This window comes from Crocuta crocuta, unplaced genomic scaffold, assembly GCF_008692635.1.
Source record: "Crocuta crocuta isolate KB4526 unplaced genomic scaffold, BGI_CrCroc_1.0 scaffold408, whole genome shotgun sequence".
Classification (NCBI taxonomy): domain Eukaryota; kingdom Metazoa; phylum Chordata; class Mammalia; order Carnivora; family Hyaenidae; genus Crocuta; species Crocuta crocuta.
In genome coordinates this window covers 132,134-148,446 of record NW_027527444.1, presented here as the reverse complement: position 1 = coordinate 148,446, position 16,313 = coordinate 132,134, and the positions used below count along the sequence as shown (strand labels likewise).

General features: G+C 59.9%; 1 protein-coding gene across 2 annotated transcripts; it reads right to left on the bottom strand.

Annotated features, from left to right (window-relative positions):
* Window positions 1–161: 161 nt before the first annotated feature.
* Window positions 162–16,246, bottom strand: ABCB8 (ATP binding cassette subfamily B member 8). 2 transcript variants are annotated; one of them, XM_077761044.1, is made up of 16 exons: window positions 16,077–16,244; window positions 12,058–12,373; window positions 11,534–11,689; window positions 11,362–11,456; window positions 11,120–11,225; window positions 10,145–10,306; window positions 9,958–10,043; window positions 9,751–9,848; window positions 9,252–9,357; window positions 5,987–6,020; window positions 5,663–5,799; window positions 5,393–5,487; window positions 5,162–5,295; window positions 4,220–4,367; window positions 2,632–2,882; window positions 162–2,005 (listed from the first exon to the last, which is right to left on the bottom strand). In XM_077761044.1, exons 1-16 carry the CDS (start codon window positions 16,169–16,171, stop codon window positions 1,880–1,882), a joined length of 2,145 nt encoding a protein of 714 aa, XP_077617170.1. In that variant the 5' UTR covers window positions 16,172–16,244; the 3' UTR covers window positions 162–1,879. The 2 variants fall into 2 exon arrangements, with proteins under 2 accessions (XP_077617170.1, XP_077617177.1); XM_077761051.1 differs by lacking the exon at window positions 12,058–12,373 and having other exon boundaries at window positions 16,077–16,246.
* Window positions 16,247–16,313: the final 67 nt, after the last annotated feature.

The following is a 16,313-nucleotide window of genomic DNA, read 5'->3' as shown; positions in this document are numbered from 1 at the left end:
ACTGGCTGTGAGTGGGAGAAATACGGTTTGCCAACTGACCATGATCACACGGCGCTGCAGTCACCTGTCCACCTGTCTGTTGTCCCGACCAGCCCGCACTTCCACGGGGGCAGGGGCAGCGTCACACCCATCACAGGTGTGCGGCACATGATACGCGTAGCTTGGAAGGAGGTGAACAAGTTTATTGTACACGTGACCAGCTCCTGAGGCTGGAGCACAGGGAGTTGTGAGTACTTTCCCACAGATTACCCCATTTCAACTCTTCAACTCTCAAGAAGAGGTACCGCCAGGCATATGACCCGTGTTGAATAGTCACAGGAGCCAAGGTTGAAGCTGAGGCCACGTGGCGAGCGTGAGGCTGACCCACAGCCTTCCGGCTCAAGGCCCGCCACAGACCTCGCTACTTCCCTGGGGTGGGGGAGTGGGGGGCTAGGATTTGGGGAGGCCGCCCTGAAGAGGTCCAGAGAGACCAGAGTCTGGTGTCAAGGGGGTCTCTGGGGGGGTGGGACTGGAGCTGGGGGAGCAGGAGCTCGAAGGAGGGGTGAGGCAGGCCTGCGTGGACTTGGCCGGAAGCGGTGGCTGACTCTGGGCCGCACTGCCTGGGTGGGTGTTAAGCGGCAAGGCCACCCCACGCTCTGCCCCCACTGGGCTGTGGCCGCCCTGGCAGTGACCTTGGATCTGTAAGGAAGCAGGTATCAAACCAGGGTGGCTGTGGCCCTGGGACATTTCAGGTACTTTGTCCCCAGAGGAGCATCTGCTCCCAAGCCACACCCAGAGGAGGCTGCGGGGACTCTAACCCCTGGCTCCTGCACTCACACCTGAGGCAACACCGCTTCTTCCAGGCTGGCCTCGGGCTACAGTGGAGCTCTCGCCCCTGAAACAGGGCACTCCCCTTCAGGGCCACAGGATGAATCCAACTGATTTTGCGTTTTGTCAGCCTGGGGGCTAGGTACTAACTTCCCCCAGAGGTTTGGTGACCTCTAGCACCATACGACCCCTGTGGCTGGAGTCCAGGGTATCTGTCGGCTCCGGCTTAGTCTCCTTCAGAGCCAGGTGGCCTCGTGTGGGAGGGCCGTCCACAATCTCACAGGGTGACCGAGCCGAGGTGCACGGGACCAGGGCAGGGGTGAGACGGCCCAGTAAGCCGGAAAGCCGGAAGGTCCTCGTGGAACGGACCACGGCATGCCCTGCCCCTCCTCCCCCTTCCCAGGGGCCGGGGGCATGTGGGGCACTTGTTTCACCGGACGGGAGTGTGAGGGGGGGATGAAATCTAGAAAAAGGACCAGTATTCACAGAATAGGGTGCAGGAGGGGAAGCTGTTCTCAGGATGGGGGCTGTGGTTCGAGGGCCTGGCCCGAGGGACGGGCTCCTTCTCCTGGGGCTCAGAGAGCCAGTGGGGACGGAGCAGAGAGGGGAGTCGGCCAGGAAGTTGAGGTCCTGGCACGGGTGGGGGAAACCCTAGTGTGAACTCCTATTCCCCCTGACACTGGTTTATATAGAGGTGAGGCCTGATGCCTTTAGGCTATCAGGTAGGGGGCTAACTCGCCAGGGTTCCTGAGAGGGGTCGGGAGGGTCTGGGCAGAGGGAGGGGCCAGAGCAGGGGCCTGGGGACTCTGCCTCCCTCTCTGTGCAGCCCAATGATTCAGGGCTCTGGCGGGAGGGAGGCAGGCAGGAAGGGGAAGCGGGGGACGGTGGAGTGGTCCCGACCCCCCACCCCCCAGCTCAGCGAGAGGCCGGGGTTGCACTGTGAGCAGGGGAGCGGCAGCCCACACCCCGGCACACTGGCCTTCCTGGGTGTTTGGTCCCTGGGAGCCCCCCAAGCCGAGCCCCAGTCCCGGAAGTCGATGCTCGGCGGCAGCGAGAACTTAACCAGCTGCTCTCAGGCCTTGGGGTGGCGGTTCCTGGGGCCTCTGGGCATCTCGGGAGCTGGGACGTCCAGGGCCTGTCTCCGGATGAGGTCCGCATACAGCCCGCCCTTCTTCAGGAGCTCCTTATGGGTCCCCACCTGGAGAGAGGAAGGAGGGCCAGGTGGTCACCCCAGCCCAGTTCACAGCCCTAGGAGGGCTGGCCTCTTAGCGCCATGGGCTCACTGTCTTCTTAGCCAGTGTCTCCTGGAGGCACTGTGAACCCAGAGCACTGGCTTGTGTGAACTCGCTAGCGCCGCCTGCCTGCTTGGCCGGGCTTTGGAAGAGCACCCGAGTCCTGTCTCCCTCAGGGAACCCAGAGACTCCAGCTTTCACTCGAGTGAGCAGCTGGGGGGCTCTGACCCTTGCTGCAGAGCAGCCTCTGGAGATGGGCTCCCGGCCAGCCTCTCACCAGGGTACCTGGTGCTGCCTCTGCTGTGCCTCGGCCCCTAGGCCCCTTCTCCCTAGTGCTCTGCACTTCGAGTCCCTTCCCTTTGGTCCTGGGAGTCATGAAGTAGCTCTACAACCCCCCCCACCCGGGGTACTGGAAGAAATGGGCCCTGAGAGGCCAGGGCAGGAATTCCTGAATCTGCACAGGGTGCCGCTTCCAGAACATGCCCCAGGCCCCCAGGGCCAGGCCAGACCCTCACATGGCCCAGCTGAGCCGCTCTTTCCACTGTGTCCGCGGTCAAAACTGTCCCCACCCGCTGCCCGGCCCCCAGCTGACCTCGCAGACTCGGCCGTGGGCCATGACGACGATGTGGTGGGCCCCGCGTACGGTGCTGAGCCGGTGCGCGATGACCAACACTGTGCGGCCGGTGCTGGCGCGGTCCAGGGCCTCCTGCACGACGCGCTCGGACTCTGAGTCCAGGGCGCTGGTCGCCTCGTCCAGGATCAGCACCGTGGGCTGCTTGATGAGGGCACGGGCGATGGCTAGGCGCTGCTTCTGGCCACCAGACAGGGTTGCGCCCCGCTCACCTGGGGAGGACGGGGCCAGGGCAGGGCCTTGAAGCGATCTTCGGCTCTGCACTTGGGGGAGGCCCCACAGAGGGGTACCTGGGCCGTCTGGAATTTTCCATCTGGTCCCTCGGGCTCCCCACCTTGCACCAGGCACATTTGTCCTGCCTCTGATGGGTCAGCATCCTGACCCCACGACCCTGTGCAAACGCATACATGCACTCCCACCAGACAGCGGGAGGGGCGCACACGCGGGACTCAGTGCCCCTCCCACCTGGGAGGGTCTCAGAGCCATGCCTGCGCCTGCGGCTCTAGCTGCCTTCTCCTGGCCGGCTGGGTCTCCACTGGCGTGGGGACATCCATGACCCAGATGTGGGCCCTGGAGCATGGTAACGGCCTGCCACAGGGCATTCTGGGAAGACCATACTTGGGGTCTACCATGCTTGCAGGAAACAGCAGAGGGGGCAGCCTGGGAGCAAAAAAGAGCACCGGGGGCCGGTGGTCAGAGGTCAGCAAGGGCAGACGGAAGCCCCAGAGGAGCCTGGGAGTGTGCTGGAGACAGAGGTACATGGAAGGTGGAGCTTGAAGGGGGCGGGGCGGGCACAGCATCTCCAGGCAGGGGCGTGTGGGCGCTAGGCAGTGACCAGACAGCGCTGCGTCGGTAACAGAGCGTGGATGACAGCTAAAGACAGGGGCAGTGCGAGCCTGAAGCTCAGCCAGACTAAGGCCTAAGTTTCAAGAAGTGCTGAGAACCCCAGGTATGCCTACATCTGGAGATGTGCCGGAACATTCTGCAACAGAGTCAAGGACTCGGGATGATAAACATGGCCCCCAAGGTTGAAAACAAGACCCCCCGAGATGAATGCACAAAGCTGCAAGGCGCGATATGAATATTCCAGTGGGAGGCTACGACACTGCAATGTCCCAGATCCACGAACGCCCTTCTCCGGGTCGCTCAGGAGGGAGGCCTGTTCAGCCTCATCAAGCCCTGTGGGTGACTAGACAGAAACACTTTGAAATTAAGGAACAGAAGGGCAGGAATGAAACAGGAGCCTGAAGCGCAAGGAATTACGAGAAGTAACAACGGTCCAGAGCTTCTCTCCGCTCTTAGCACGTGGAGGCCGCTGCTAAGCCCTCAAGGTTCCCAGCACCGCAGACCCCTTGCAAGTGTCCCGGCCGCGTCCTGCGCCCGCACTTCCTGAGGCCCCTGGTCTCTGCAGCCTGCGTGCAGCTGCACCTTGGGCCCGTGTCTTGCCCCCTGGCTGCAGGCCTAGCCTTCCCGGATGCCAGGCCTGGGTTCCCGTGGCCCGTTCTTGAGGGCCCAGCAGACCCGAGCGGAGCACTGCCCCGGGACTCACCGACTATGGTGTTGTAGCCCTCGGGGAAGCTGCTGATGAACTCGTGGGCATTGGCCTCCCGGGCAGCTGCATAAACCTCTTCATCTGAGGCGCTCGGCTTCCCAAAACGGATGTTCTCCATGATTGTCGTTCCGAACAGGACTGGCTCCTGGGGGCGGGGGGCGGGGGGGTCCACACTGCACATTCTGACTTTGCCCCAAGCCCCCCGGGGTGCCTCAGGAGAAGGTGATTTTGGCCACATCGGAACGGGCCTCTTGGAGGGCAGGTGGGGGCAGTTCGAAGTTACAACCCAACAAGAACACAGAGAGAGACCTATCAAAGTGAGGAGAGGCCGAGCCCCCGCAGGGCACAGGGGCCCTCCCCTCAGCAGTGGGATGGGGAGGGGGCCGGGCCAGCTGGCCGGGCAAAGCCCCTCCTCTCTGGAGAGAGGGGGAGGAAAGGGGCGACATTCTGGCTTCCTCCGCAGAGGTAGGTTGGTGAGGATGCCCTCTTTATCCACTCACGGGGGGAAGGGTGGGCCCTCTCTGGACGGTGCGACCTCACACAAGAGGAAAGAAGTGGGGCCGAGGGCTTCAGGGTGGGGCCATGGGGCCTTGCTTAGTCAGGGGCGGTGGTCTCTAGACCTTCTGGACACCACAGGCTTGTCAGAGGACCCAGGGGTCCTAAAAGAGCGTCCCAGCGCACCTGCCTGGATGGCGGTAAGGGAGGAGCTGTGGCGGGGTGGGGGTGGGGGGCAAGTCCCAGATCCCGTGCCTGAGGGGGAGCAAGTCAGGAAGGCGCAGCCCACCCCCTGCTCCCACCCCACAGAGAGAGCAGGGGTGAAGGGGCTGGCGGGGAGGGAAAGGGGAAAGGCCCCTGTGCAGTAAGGACCGAGAGAAAAGACAAAGAGCGTCTGCAAGTCAGAGACACACTTGCCACCTGGGAAGACTGTCCTCTCCCCACCTGGCTGATGAAGCCGATGACCTGGCCCCGGAGCCAGGAGGGATCGAGGCTTCGCAGGTCCTGCCCATCCAGGGTCACCATGCCGGCCGTGGGGTCGTAGAAGCGCTCGAGCAGCGAAGCCACCGTGGTCTTTCCTGGGGATTTGTTTGGGGTTGGGGACACAGGGCGGTCAGAGAGGTGGCATGGTTTCTGCAGGCCCCTGGTGGCAGGTGAAGGGGCCCCTCCTCTCACCTCCGCCGGACTGCCCCACGAGGGCCACGATCTTGCCAGGGGGCAGCGTGAGGGTGAAGTCTTGTAGGACCTGGAAGCCGGGGCGGCAGGGGTAACTGAAAGGAGCCAACGGAGACCCTTAGTTAGAGCAGGTTCCTGGCCCCTCTCTGCCACAGTCCCTCCTCGAGTCTCACTGTACCCCGAGGGGGGCTCGTTTAGAGGGAGACACAGACCCACAGGCCCTCAGCCCAGAGGGAACGACCCCCGCGGCCACCCGCTGACGCCGCTGACCTGAAGCTCACGTTGTGGAACGTGACGGCCCCGCGCAGGTGCTCCCTGGGGATGCAGCAGCCCCCAGCCAGCGGGATGCACGGGCTCAGGGTCATGTACTCAAAGACCCGGGCGCCCGCGCTGAGCCCCCGCACCACCTGGGGAGGGGGTTAAAGGCCGAGGTGAGGGAGGGGTGGGGTCCGCGGGCAGCGTCTCCTGGACTCTCACAGAGTCCCCTCCACCTGACACCCGGTGCCTGCAGCACACGGGACGCTGCTTGCTGCCAGGACTCCAGCCCAGATCCAATGTCCACACCCCAGGGCCCGCCCCCTGACTGAAACTCACCTGGCCGAACAGGACAGAGAGGTTGGCCATGGACCTGGGAGGAGGAGAGAAAGGATCAAAGAGTGGGGACAAGGGCCCCAGCGAAGGCTGACGCCAGAGGGGAGGGTGTGGGTCTCAGCTGCACGGGGGCGGGCCGGACGGCCGTGTGAGGCTAGGAAACAGGGAGCCCGAAGGCGAACACAGAATGTTCCTGAAATCTGGGACGGCAGGAGCCCTGGGATCCAGCAACACCAGATAGTTGACTGGCAAGTCGTTTCTCCTTGGAGCCACGTTATCTCCTTGTTCTCCCCTCGGCCAGATGAGCGTGACAACTGTCCGCTACCTCAGGCCCGGGGGCTCCAGGGAGATGGACGCAGAGAGCAGGTACGGGGCTCAGAGGAGCTGGGCTCCGTGCCGCCTGCCCGCACCAGCTACACAGGGAGAGTTCCAGCGCCAAGAACAGATCAGGCCCACAAGGCCAAGAGGTCAAGGTCAGATCTTGCCTGACAGACTCCTGGGGGAGCGAGGACTAATTAAGGTGGAAAAATGGATGTTCATCCTTTCATAGAAGGAAGAATACTGAGGACCCTGGAACACGGCGGGGGTGGGGGAAGACTCTGGGGGCAGGGCCCCAAAACAAAGTTCCATAGAGACGCTAGCGCGGGCTTGCCCTGTGGCGCGAGTGTGTCTCTGCCTAGGGGGTCGCCTCCACTGCCGAGCAGGGCTGTCGGCTGCTGGAAGGTGGTGAGTCATGCTTCTCAGTCACCAGCCCCTGACCAGGCTGGCTGGCCCACGCCACTGCGCGCGCGTCTGTGAGTGTGCATGCGGGTCCTTCTCGGAGAGGAAAGACTGAGTGCCTGGAAGAGGAAAGTCACTTCTTCCAGCACCAGCGGTGAGGAGGGGAGGGCCTGCAAGGAAACGGTGCTGGCAGGCTCAGAGAGTAACTGGCCCGTGCCGGAGGGAGTGGAGAGGCACCAAGCAAGGAAGAGCCAAGACAGTGAGGATCTGTGGATGACAGGGAGAATGTTCTCCACAAGAGATCTGGAGGCCATCAGGGCCTGGCAGAGGTGCCTGGCAGCCACCAAAGACCGGATGCACGTGACTCATTGGCGTGTGAGGACCCTACTCAAAGAGACGGCTCAGAAGGCAGGCCCTGGCTCTCGGGAGAGGCCTGGAGGGGAGGTGGCCTAGTCCCGGTGAGGGAGGCCCAGACCTGGATGCAGACCAGGCGGCCTGGCCCTGACTGTGGCCTGTCTGGGTACCTCTCCGTCTCCTCCAGAGACCCAGTGCCACAATAACACCTAGAATGGGGTCTAAAGGTTGAGGCTGCCTCCCTTCCCTCCTTTCCCCTGCTGGACCCCAGGAGAAAATACACCAGCCTCTTAAATAAAATAGACTGAATTCCGGCAAGGTGGGTGGTGAAGAATCTCCATGTGTGGAAGCCCCCCCACCAAGGGATGCTCCTAAGGCCTGTGACTGTGGGAGCAGCTCCATTTAGCAACCAGAGACAGAGAGAGAGAGAAAGAGAGAGCGAGCAGAGATGAACTTCCTAGGCTTTTCTGTTTGCAAGAGAGCTCTGCTAACTGACTGGCCAGTGCTGTGGGGAGGAAAGGAAAGGGCATGAACTCAGGCCATACAGAGAAACGGGGGCCCAGATGAAGGCGAGCCTGATGGGGGAGGGCCAGGCTTGGGGCATGTAGGGAAAGGGAGCCCTTCCCAGCACTGCTGTGCACAGCCACATGGTGACCGTATGACACGGAACCCGGCGGGCCTGCCAGGCTCCTCAGGACCAGAGCACAAGGCCAGGGCCCAGCTTGGGGTCTGGGCCAAGTCCCATCTCTACAACAGTCAAGGGTCTCTTCGTCCCCAGGCTACCAGGGAAGAGTTCCCAGGCTGGAGGAGGGAAGACGCCACCCAGGGTCTGAACTTCAGAGAAGGGGTGAATGGGCGCAGAGATGGGAGCACCAGACACAAACGGGGCCCAGGACGGGAGTCTTTTCTACCAGCTCGTCTTCGGATTGGCTGCGGTCCACCTGGGACGATAAAGCTGATGACGAGGGCACTGCAGGAAACAGGCAGTAGGCATGACGCAGAGCCAGGCCACAAGAGCCAGAAGCAANGGTCTGTGGGGTGATACTCCGTTCTCCTGGCGTGGTTGGCAGTAATACGGGTCCCTGATCTTCATATTCGCTCTTCTGTTATTCATCGTGACACCTACTTATGCTTTCCGGACTTTCATGTACACAGTGTGTGGGGGAGATACAGGGATGGGAAACGGCAGCCGGAACTGCTCGTGTTTAGCTCAGAAGAGAGAGGAGAGGGGAGGCTTTGGGGGTTTTGAGCAAAGGGAGCCGAGAGCTCGGGGACACAGGCCCAGTGGAGCGGGCAGATCGCACAGCAACGAACACAGTGAGCTCCAGGCCAGGAGGCGCAGGGGAGGGGCTGAGCCGCTCGTCCCCGGGAAGGTCAGGCGGGGGATGGCAGGCGAGCGAGCTCGTAAAGGGCATGTCAGAGACGGTCTATCTGTGCACGGAATCTTGCTCAGCCTCAGAGAGGAAGGAAATTCTGACACAGTCTACGCTGTGGATGAACCTGGAAGATACTATGCTGAGTGAGACAGGACAGCCACGAAAGAACAAACGTCGTGCAATGTCACTTACGTGAGGCACCCAAGTGGGCACATCACAGACATGGACGCTGTCGGGCTGGGGCAGGGTCGTGGGGGCTCAGTGTTTAATAGGCAGTTTCGGTTCTGCAGGTCGAAGAAGGGCTGGCGACGGATGGTGGTAACGGCTGCACAACTCTACGCTTACAAACATAATATGGTAAATGTGACGTTACGTGTATTTTGCTATGATGACCAATTTTTTTTTTAATTTTTTTTTTTTTATTTCTAGGAGAGAGAGAGAGACAGCGTGCGCAGGGGAGGGTCAGAGAGAGAGGGAGTCACAGACTGAAACAGGCTCCAGGCTCCGAGCTGGCAGTCAGCACAGAGCCCGACGCGGGGCTCGAACCCACGAACCGCGAGATCATGACCTAAGCGAAAGTCGGACACCTAACCGACTAAGCCACCCAGGCGCCCCATGATGACCAATTTTTTAAAAAGCTGTCCCGGAAATGTCAGAACCATTTTGGCGGCCGAGGATGGCAGCCGCATTCCTGAGTGTATGGTCCATGAACTGGGTTACAGGGAGCTCGTGGATGCACGGGGAACCCTCCCCAGGCAGCCCTCGGGGCAGGCCGCCACCCGAGGAGTGCTGCACGATGGGGACAGCCTCGCACTCACCTCTGCACTGTCTGGGAGGCCACCAGGAAGGACATGAGGTCTCCCCCCGTCAGCTCCTGTCCAGCCACAAGGGAGCCCCCAATAAATAGGGTGCCCAAGACCATGCCTGCGTGTGGAAAGGGACAGACAGGAGGTCAGGAAGGCAGCGGCTGGGAGCAGGGGACGGAGCCCGACCCAGGCGTCAGTCCCCAGTTCTGGTCCCTGCTGTGCCTCCAAATGAGACATCACCAAGTTCCTGGAACAGCGTCTGCCTTTGCTTCATTTGGAAACCAGTGTGAGCGTGTGTGCGTGTGTGCGCACACCCGTGCATGTGTGCTGGTAGAGCTCACGCACCTGGCGCTCCACAGATGTCTGAAGGACACCAAGCAGGCGGAGAGCCGCCCCTCCCCTGCCTGGCTGGGACCTGCCCTTCGCTGCTCCAAGCTCATCCCCAGCGGTGACCATGACTGTGACCGGCCACGCCCACCCGGAGGGGGCGGGGAGGGACTTGCTCACTCACAGTTGAAGGCAATGTTGGAGAGCCCCTGGAACAAGGCGATGCCTCTGCCCAGCTCCTCTGCCTTACAGCGGGAGTCTTCCAGCTCTGCTCCGTACCGTCTGGGGAGACAGCCCAAGCCCGGCCGTCAGGAAATAGCTGACTGCAGGGCTGGCAGGGTGCATTCAGGGAGTCCTCCCTGCTTCCTGCTCCTCCCCGTCGGGGACTCACTCCTCTTCCCGCTGCTCCATGGCGAAGGCCCGCACGGTCCGGACGTTGGCCAGGGCCTCATCGGCTACGCCCGTCGCCCTCGCAATCTGCAAGGAGTCCCAGAAGCAGGCGGCTGGGTCGGGGCCGGGGCGGAATGGCAGGGGCAGGTAGGAACGGGGACAGCGAGGCTGGGCAGGGGTGCTGCTACCTGCTCCTGACACTGGCGAGACAGTTTGCGGAGAGCCGAGCCCAGCAGGGTGCCAACTCCCATGAGGGTGGGTGTGGCCACCATCAGGAGCAGCGTGAGGCGGGGGGACAGCATAGACAGGGACACCAGGCAGCCAGCCACCTGGGTGCAGCTTCGCAGTCCCTGGGGGAGAGAAGGAAGGCGGGAAGGCTGTGTGGCATCGGCGCCACGACATGGGAACTTCGCCAAGGGTCCACTGGCTGCAGCTACATTCACAAGGCCAAGGCCACGGGTCTGACCCCGGGAGGCCAAGTGGCAGTCCACCCAGTCATAAAACCTAACCTTCTCTCCTCGCAGGCGCGAAAGGCCTGGGAGAGAATGCCTATGGGCCGCGGCACCCTTCTCCCAGACAAATCCCAATTTGCTTTGCGTTTTGATTTCGGAACTGAACAAAGAGAATCAAGCAGGGGTGTTGCCCAGGGACTGCCGCGGGCCAGTGTCACGGTGACCATGGGGGCGGAGGAGGACGGGACATCGGTAGTGCAGGACAAAGCCTTCACTCATTCTCAGTAGCACTTGTCAGCATGCCAGGCACTCTGGGGGCAAGGCAGGCCGGGGCGATTTTGCTCTTGGCAAGCCGGTCCAGGAAGGGCTCTCGTCGGAGTCCTTGGGGAAGGTTTTCCGGGGAGGTAGAATTTCAGAGCAGGAGAGAAACAGCCTGTCTGACCTTGGATGATACCACAGTACCTCCCTTCCGTGAACTTCCCCATTCCGTCACCCACACCCTCACCAGACAGCGGGCTTCTCGCTTGGTGTGCAGCTAGGCTCAGGGCCCAACAGCAAGGCGGGGTGGGACTGGCCTGCTGTGTCTACACTGGAGAGAGAGTGTGTGTGTGTATATGCGGGGGCCTGGGGAACTGACCTGGGGGCTGGCCTGCTGTGTCTACACTGGAGAGAGAGTGTGTGTGTGTATATGTGGGGGCCTGGGGAACTGACCTGGGAGATGACAAGTTTGAAAGATGATTTAAACTCTTGCACATCAGTTGTCAATCGGCTCACCAGCTGCCCTGTCTTTTTAGCATCAAAGAAAGCAATATCTTGTCTGGTGGTAGGTCAAGGGTACGGCAGGTTGGGGAGAAGAGGAGACGTTAGCTCAGTATGAGACCCTCCCCCTACATGTATCCGCACCCCCGAGGCCATCAGCCCCCCCCCCGGCCGCACCCCACAGCTGGCAGTACCGGAGCAGGTTGCTGAAGAGGGCCCTCCGCATGTCCACGGCCATGCGCTCGCCGATGCGGGAGAGCAGAACCAGGTACCCGAAGGTCAGCAGGCCCTGGGAGAGAGGCCGGGGCACTCAGGGGCGCCCAGGCGGCTCCTGCGGGGGCCCCCAGACCCTCCCTCCCGCTGTACCTGAACGCCATAGAGGATGAGCAGGTAGGTGCCGAGATTCCTGGACTCAGTCAGGAAGCTACCCACGTGGTCCCGCGTGTACTTGGCCACGATCTCCACCAGCTGGCCCAGGAGCAGGGGGATCTGCACATTCACCAGGGCCGCACCCAGTGCCAGCTTCGGGGGGCGGGGGGCAGACCTTTAGAGGGGGCCATATTCTTCCCCATCCCTGGCCCTGACCCTGGCCTCCCTCTCCTGCAGCTGTTCGCATTTGGCTACCCCTGTGCTTCTCTGAGTCCCAGCCGAGGCTGCCAGTGCCTGGGGACTCCTGTACCGCGCATGCCGAGCTGCCCCGTGCGGGATCTCCCGGCGCCCCTCGGCTTCCGGTCCCCGAGGCAGCCAGCGCTTGCTGCTTCCTGAGGTCTATCCTGAGACTTGGTGAGGCAGACAAGCTGTCCCCAGGCAGCTCCGGCTGGCGCTTCTGCAAGCCCCTGGCGGGGTCCTTCCCCGGCCCTGGTGTGGGGGAAAGGGGAGGGGCATCTCACCACAACGGCCACCGCCAGGACCAGCAGGTGGGGGCGCAGAAACTGCCAGAAGAGCTTCCAGTTAAAGTGGGAATCCCCGACACAAGGGGACCTGGAGCCGGCAGGCGGGGGCTCTTCTGCCTCACACAGCGCCACAAGGCAGAGGCGGGGGCACTTACTCCACAGCACAGGGCCCAGGAGGACGCCCCCGACCCAGCGCCAGGCAGAGGGTCTTCGGCTGGGAGCTGGAGGTGCTCGAAGGAGGGGAGCCCGGAGCTGGGCGCGCAGCTGGGCCACGGCCCTGAGGAGGCCGGAGCCGTGACGGCCATCAGAGCACCTGCAGGGAGACAATGGCATCGCTGGCTCACGGCCCCGACTGAACTTCAAGGGGGCAAAAAACCAGGCCGGCTCTGGGCTGAGGCCCCTGGACAGCATTCCCTCCTCCGTAGGGTCCTACGCTGCCCCTCCCAGGGCTGTTCCTTAGCAACCACAGTTTCTAAGAGAAACCCATCGAGGCCAAGTCGCTGAGGAGAGAGACAACGGCCAGTAACCAAGTCAGAAAGGTGCTCTCGCTGTGCCGTCGGACAGCTGGGGCCCCTCAGCCTCCAGGGACCATCTCCGACCCACACTCTTTCTGATTGTGCGACATCACTCTGGGCGGCAGCTAGTCCGCAGGCACTCCGTTTACAGTCGAGGAAACAGAGGTCCCAAGTGAATCCGGTTCAGAGAGGCAAGAGAGGGGGAGCGCTCCCCGCAGCGCCCGGCACTCGGCTCACTTGCAGTGGGGACGCGTGGCCCACGTGGCCCCCACCTCGCCAGTCAGTGGCCCGGCCGTGTTTGATGCTCCCTTCCCTGGGAGGGAGATGCCCTATTCTCACTTGATGGAAGAGAATGTCACGGGGACGGAGAGAGCTGAAGCCATTTGTCCCCACACAGCAGAACCTGGACACGAGGGGAACCCTGCGGTGTGATTCCAGTATCCAGTCTTATTGTAGTCTGCCGCGTGTGCCGTGCCCAAGGCTGGGTGTGGCAGGGCCTGGACTGGCCCCGAGTCTTCTGCCCCTGGTCACTGCTCAGTGTACCCCAACACCCTGGCTCCTCCCAGGCCCTGAGTGCTTATGTGATGGTGTATGGAGGCAAATGGTGACATGCTCCCTATCAACTGAAGGAGAAAAAAAGAAATGAACAATCCAAAGAATGTATCTTGTCATCTCAGATCGGCCCAAATCACTTCCTCTGTTCTGCAGTTTCCATATCGACACACGGCGGTGTCGGGTTGAGTGCCTACTGTGTGCCCGCGCTCTGCTGGGAGGCACGGGGAAGAAGAGGCAAACAGGACAGAGCACGTAACTGCCCTCATGGTGCTTATGCTTTAGCGGGAAGGACTAACAGCCAGTGACAAAGCTTGCTGAATGTGGAAAGGGGAGCGCAGGGTGCTCAGGGAGCACAGAACACGAATTCCCTGGGTGAGGGAATCAGGAGAGGCTTTCCTGATGAGACCCGAGGGTGGATGGGAAGGAGCTGGCCAAGTGAAGGCAGTGGGGATAAAGTAGGGGAGAGCTCTAGGCGGTAGGAAGTGTGTTTGGGGCACCTGCAGGTACGAAAGAATGGGAAACGTCAGGGATCGAAGAGCTACAGCCTGGAGTACATAAGGGAGAGGAGGCATGGGTGGGACAGGCATCCCAAGTTTTTATAGGACGCCTGGGCTTTAGAGGGCAAGGAGGGCCGTTTGTGGTTTTTAGGCTGAGGCACATAATCAAATCTGCATCTTAAAGGTCACAGCAAAGGGGACAAGGCTGGAGAAGAGCGAGCCTGGCTACGGGGACCCTGTTATAAGCAGAAGTTATTTGGCCAAGAGTAAATGGTGGGATGTTCAAAAATTCAAGTGAGGTTATTGATGGGGAATGGCTTTTAAAAACAAATAGGGGGAAACCTGGGGGGCTCGGTCAGTTAAGCATCTGACCCTTGATTTTGGCTCAGGTCATGATCTCATCGTTCGTGAGATTGAGCCCCGCATCAGGCTCCGCGCTCACAGAGCAGGACCTTGGTTTGGGATTCTCTCTCTGCCCCTCATGTAATCTCTCTCTCAAAATAAATAAATAAGCATTACAGAAAAAAAAACACATAAATAGGGGCACCTGGGTGGCCCAGTGGGTTAAGCGTCCGACTGTTAATTACAGTTCAGGTCATGCGTGATCTCACAGTTCGTGATAGTGAGCTCCACACTGGGATTTTTCTCTCCTCTCCCCGCCCCTCCCCTGCTTGCAGGCATTCACTTGCTCTCTCAAAATAAGTAAACATTAAAAAAAAAATTAATAGAATGACGTTTTTCTTTACTGTGATGGTCTTTTGTATTCTCAGACGCTCCCAGCTTCAACTTCGGACTCCACTTCCTCCTTTCCTTGTTTCAAGGAGGCCTGGGTCCTCTGTGTTATGCCTCCTTCCATCCCACTCCATCTGCCTGGCTTTTATGTCTCGTTTTCCACTGTGTACTTTATATTTATCCTAAGTTTTAGACAGAGAAGCTCACCTTCCTTCTGCCCTGTGTAATTGTCCAATTTCCCCCTGAGACTTTGTATTCCTTGAGGGCAGGAAGCTCTGTCTTATTCACATTCATCCCCAGCTCTTAGCAGAGTTCTCGCACATAACAGATATTCAGCAAACAGTTGTTTGTTGAGTGCATGGCCTCATTAGAAACACAGAAGGGAAAAATCTGACCTGACCTGCTACTGCATTGTTTGCAAAGCTGTAGACTCACTGAGGTCAACAGTAAGAAATACGTCGTACACTGCCACCCAGTACAATAAACACAGGTCACACAAAATTGAAATGCTTCACAAAACAATACTCTCCCTAGTTTTAAAGCATGTATTCTATTCTACTCACTTGTTTTAAAAAGTAGGCTCCACACTCAACGTGGGGCTGGAACTTATGACCCTGAGATCAGGAGTCGTGTGCTCACTAGGCACCCTCTATTCCATTCACTTTGACACGATCCTGACGCACTACGTTCATTTTAGGATCTCCCGTGTTGTGACTTGCACATTTGAAAGACACTGCACTCGTGGCCACACAAATACCTGCATATCGTCTGATGTATTTCCCTGCGTTTCTCTCTGGTTTAAATGATATCAATACCCTTACTCTTTTCCTAAGGAGTGTTTCAAGCACTTTAATAATTTACCATGGTCACTTTCCAGTTTCTCTCATCTTCTCCAAACTAAGACAAAGCAGGGCTTGGTCACTGCCAAGAACCGGCAAATTACTTCCCAGCAACGGCACTTCCAGCTCCAGCTTGGCCCAGCTCTTGCCATCTTTCAATCCGATGGGCTTTCAAAAGGATACAAGTCGGTATCAACCCACCCCTGCCAATCTGGTGCCTGCCTGGCCCACAGATTCTTCTCCTCCAGGATTAGGAAGGAATCCGTCCCTTCTCTTAAAACAGTTACACTGGAGTCTCAGTTTCAGGGTCCACGTTCGTTTCCTACAAGTGTCACTCTCACTTTGGACCAACATGTGTAAACACACAAAAACACACATGTACAGCGCTTCTAGATTGACTTTTTTTTTTTAATCTCTGCTGAAAGAATCCAGATCTAAGAACAATTTCCGTTCAGCTCATATTGAATCTTGGGAGCAACACCAATACTAAATGTCTCTGGACACTCATAACTTTTGCCCAAATTGCCAGACCAATTCCAAGAACGAGGACAGGGACGGGGCAGGGACGGACCCAGGCTCAACACCTTTGCAGCATGGCGCCCTCTAGTGGGAAAGACGGACCCGGTGTGGTCACCGACCTAGAGCGTTCCCTCCAGGCAGCCCACACGCGGATACAGATGAGGCGAGTCTCCGGCGGGCACCTGGGTAGTCGCTATAAATAATTGAGGCCAATCCCCGGGGAGTGACAGTCTACCCTCGGGCCGGCCTACAACTTCCAGCAGGCCTCGCGCGAGCCCGGGACTCCATCTCCCGGCAGGCCCCACGCCCCGCCAGCCGGTCAACGGCCCGCGCTCCCAAGTCGGTTTGTCACTTTTTACCTGACGGCCGAGAATGTCTGGAAGCGGAGGGGTAGTATCAGCCTGCCTGGGACAGGGCCACCCCGAATTCCGACCCGAAATAAGTGCACCAACATGATGGGACGTGAACACAGGAGCAGCCGGCAACGGCAGCCTCACCCTCATCCCATTGAGGGCTCCATGTTGGCACCGGCCCCTATCCCGACAGCCCCCTCGCGTCTCGGCGATGATTGGTGGATATACGCATCAATCTCATCG

Excerpts from the sequence above, each read along its gene's own strand:
- ABCB8 (XM_077761044.1), bottom strand. The coding sequence starts at position 16,171 with ATGTTGGTGCACTTATTTCGGGTCGGAATTCGGGGTGGCCCTGTCCCA. Across the intron at positions 10,307-11,119 it reads TCAAACTTGTCATCTCCCAG|GGACTGCGAAGCTGCACCCA; the intron begins GTCAGTTCCCCA and ends TCTCTCCCCCAG. Across the intron at positions 6,021-9,251 it reads GCCTCCCAGACAGTGCAGAG|GTCCATGGCCAACCTCTCTG; the intron begins GTGAGTGCGAGG and ends TCCTCCTCCCAG.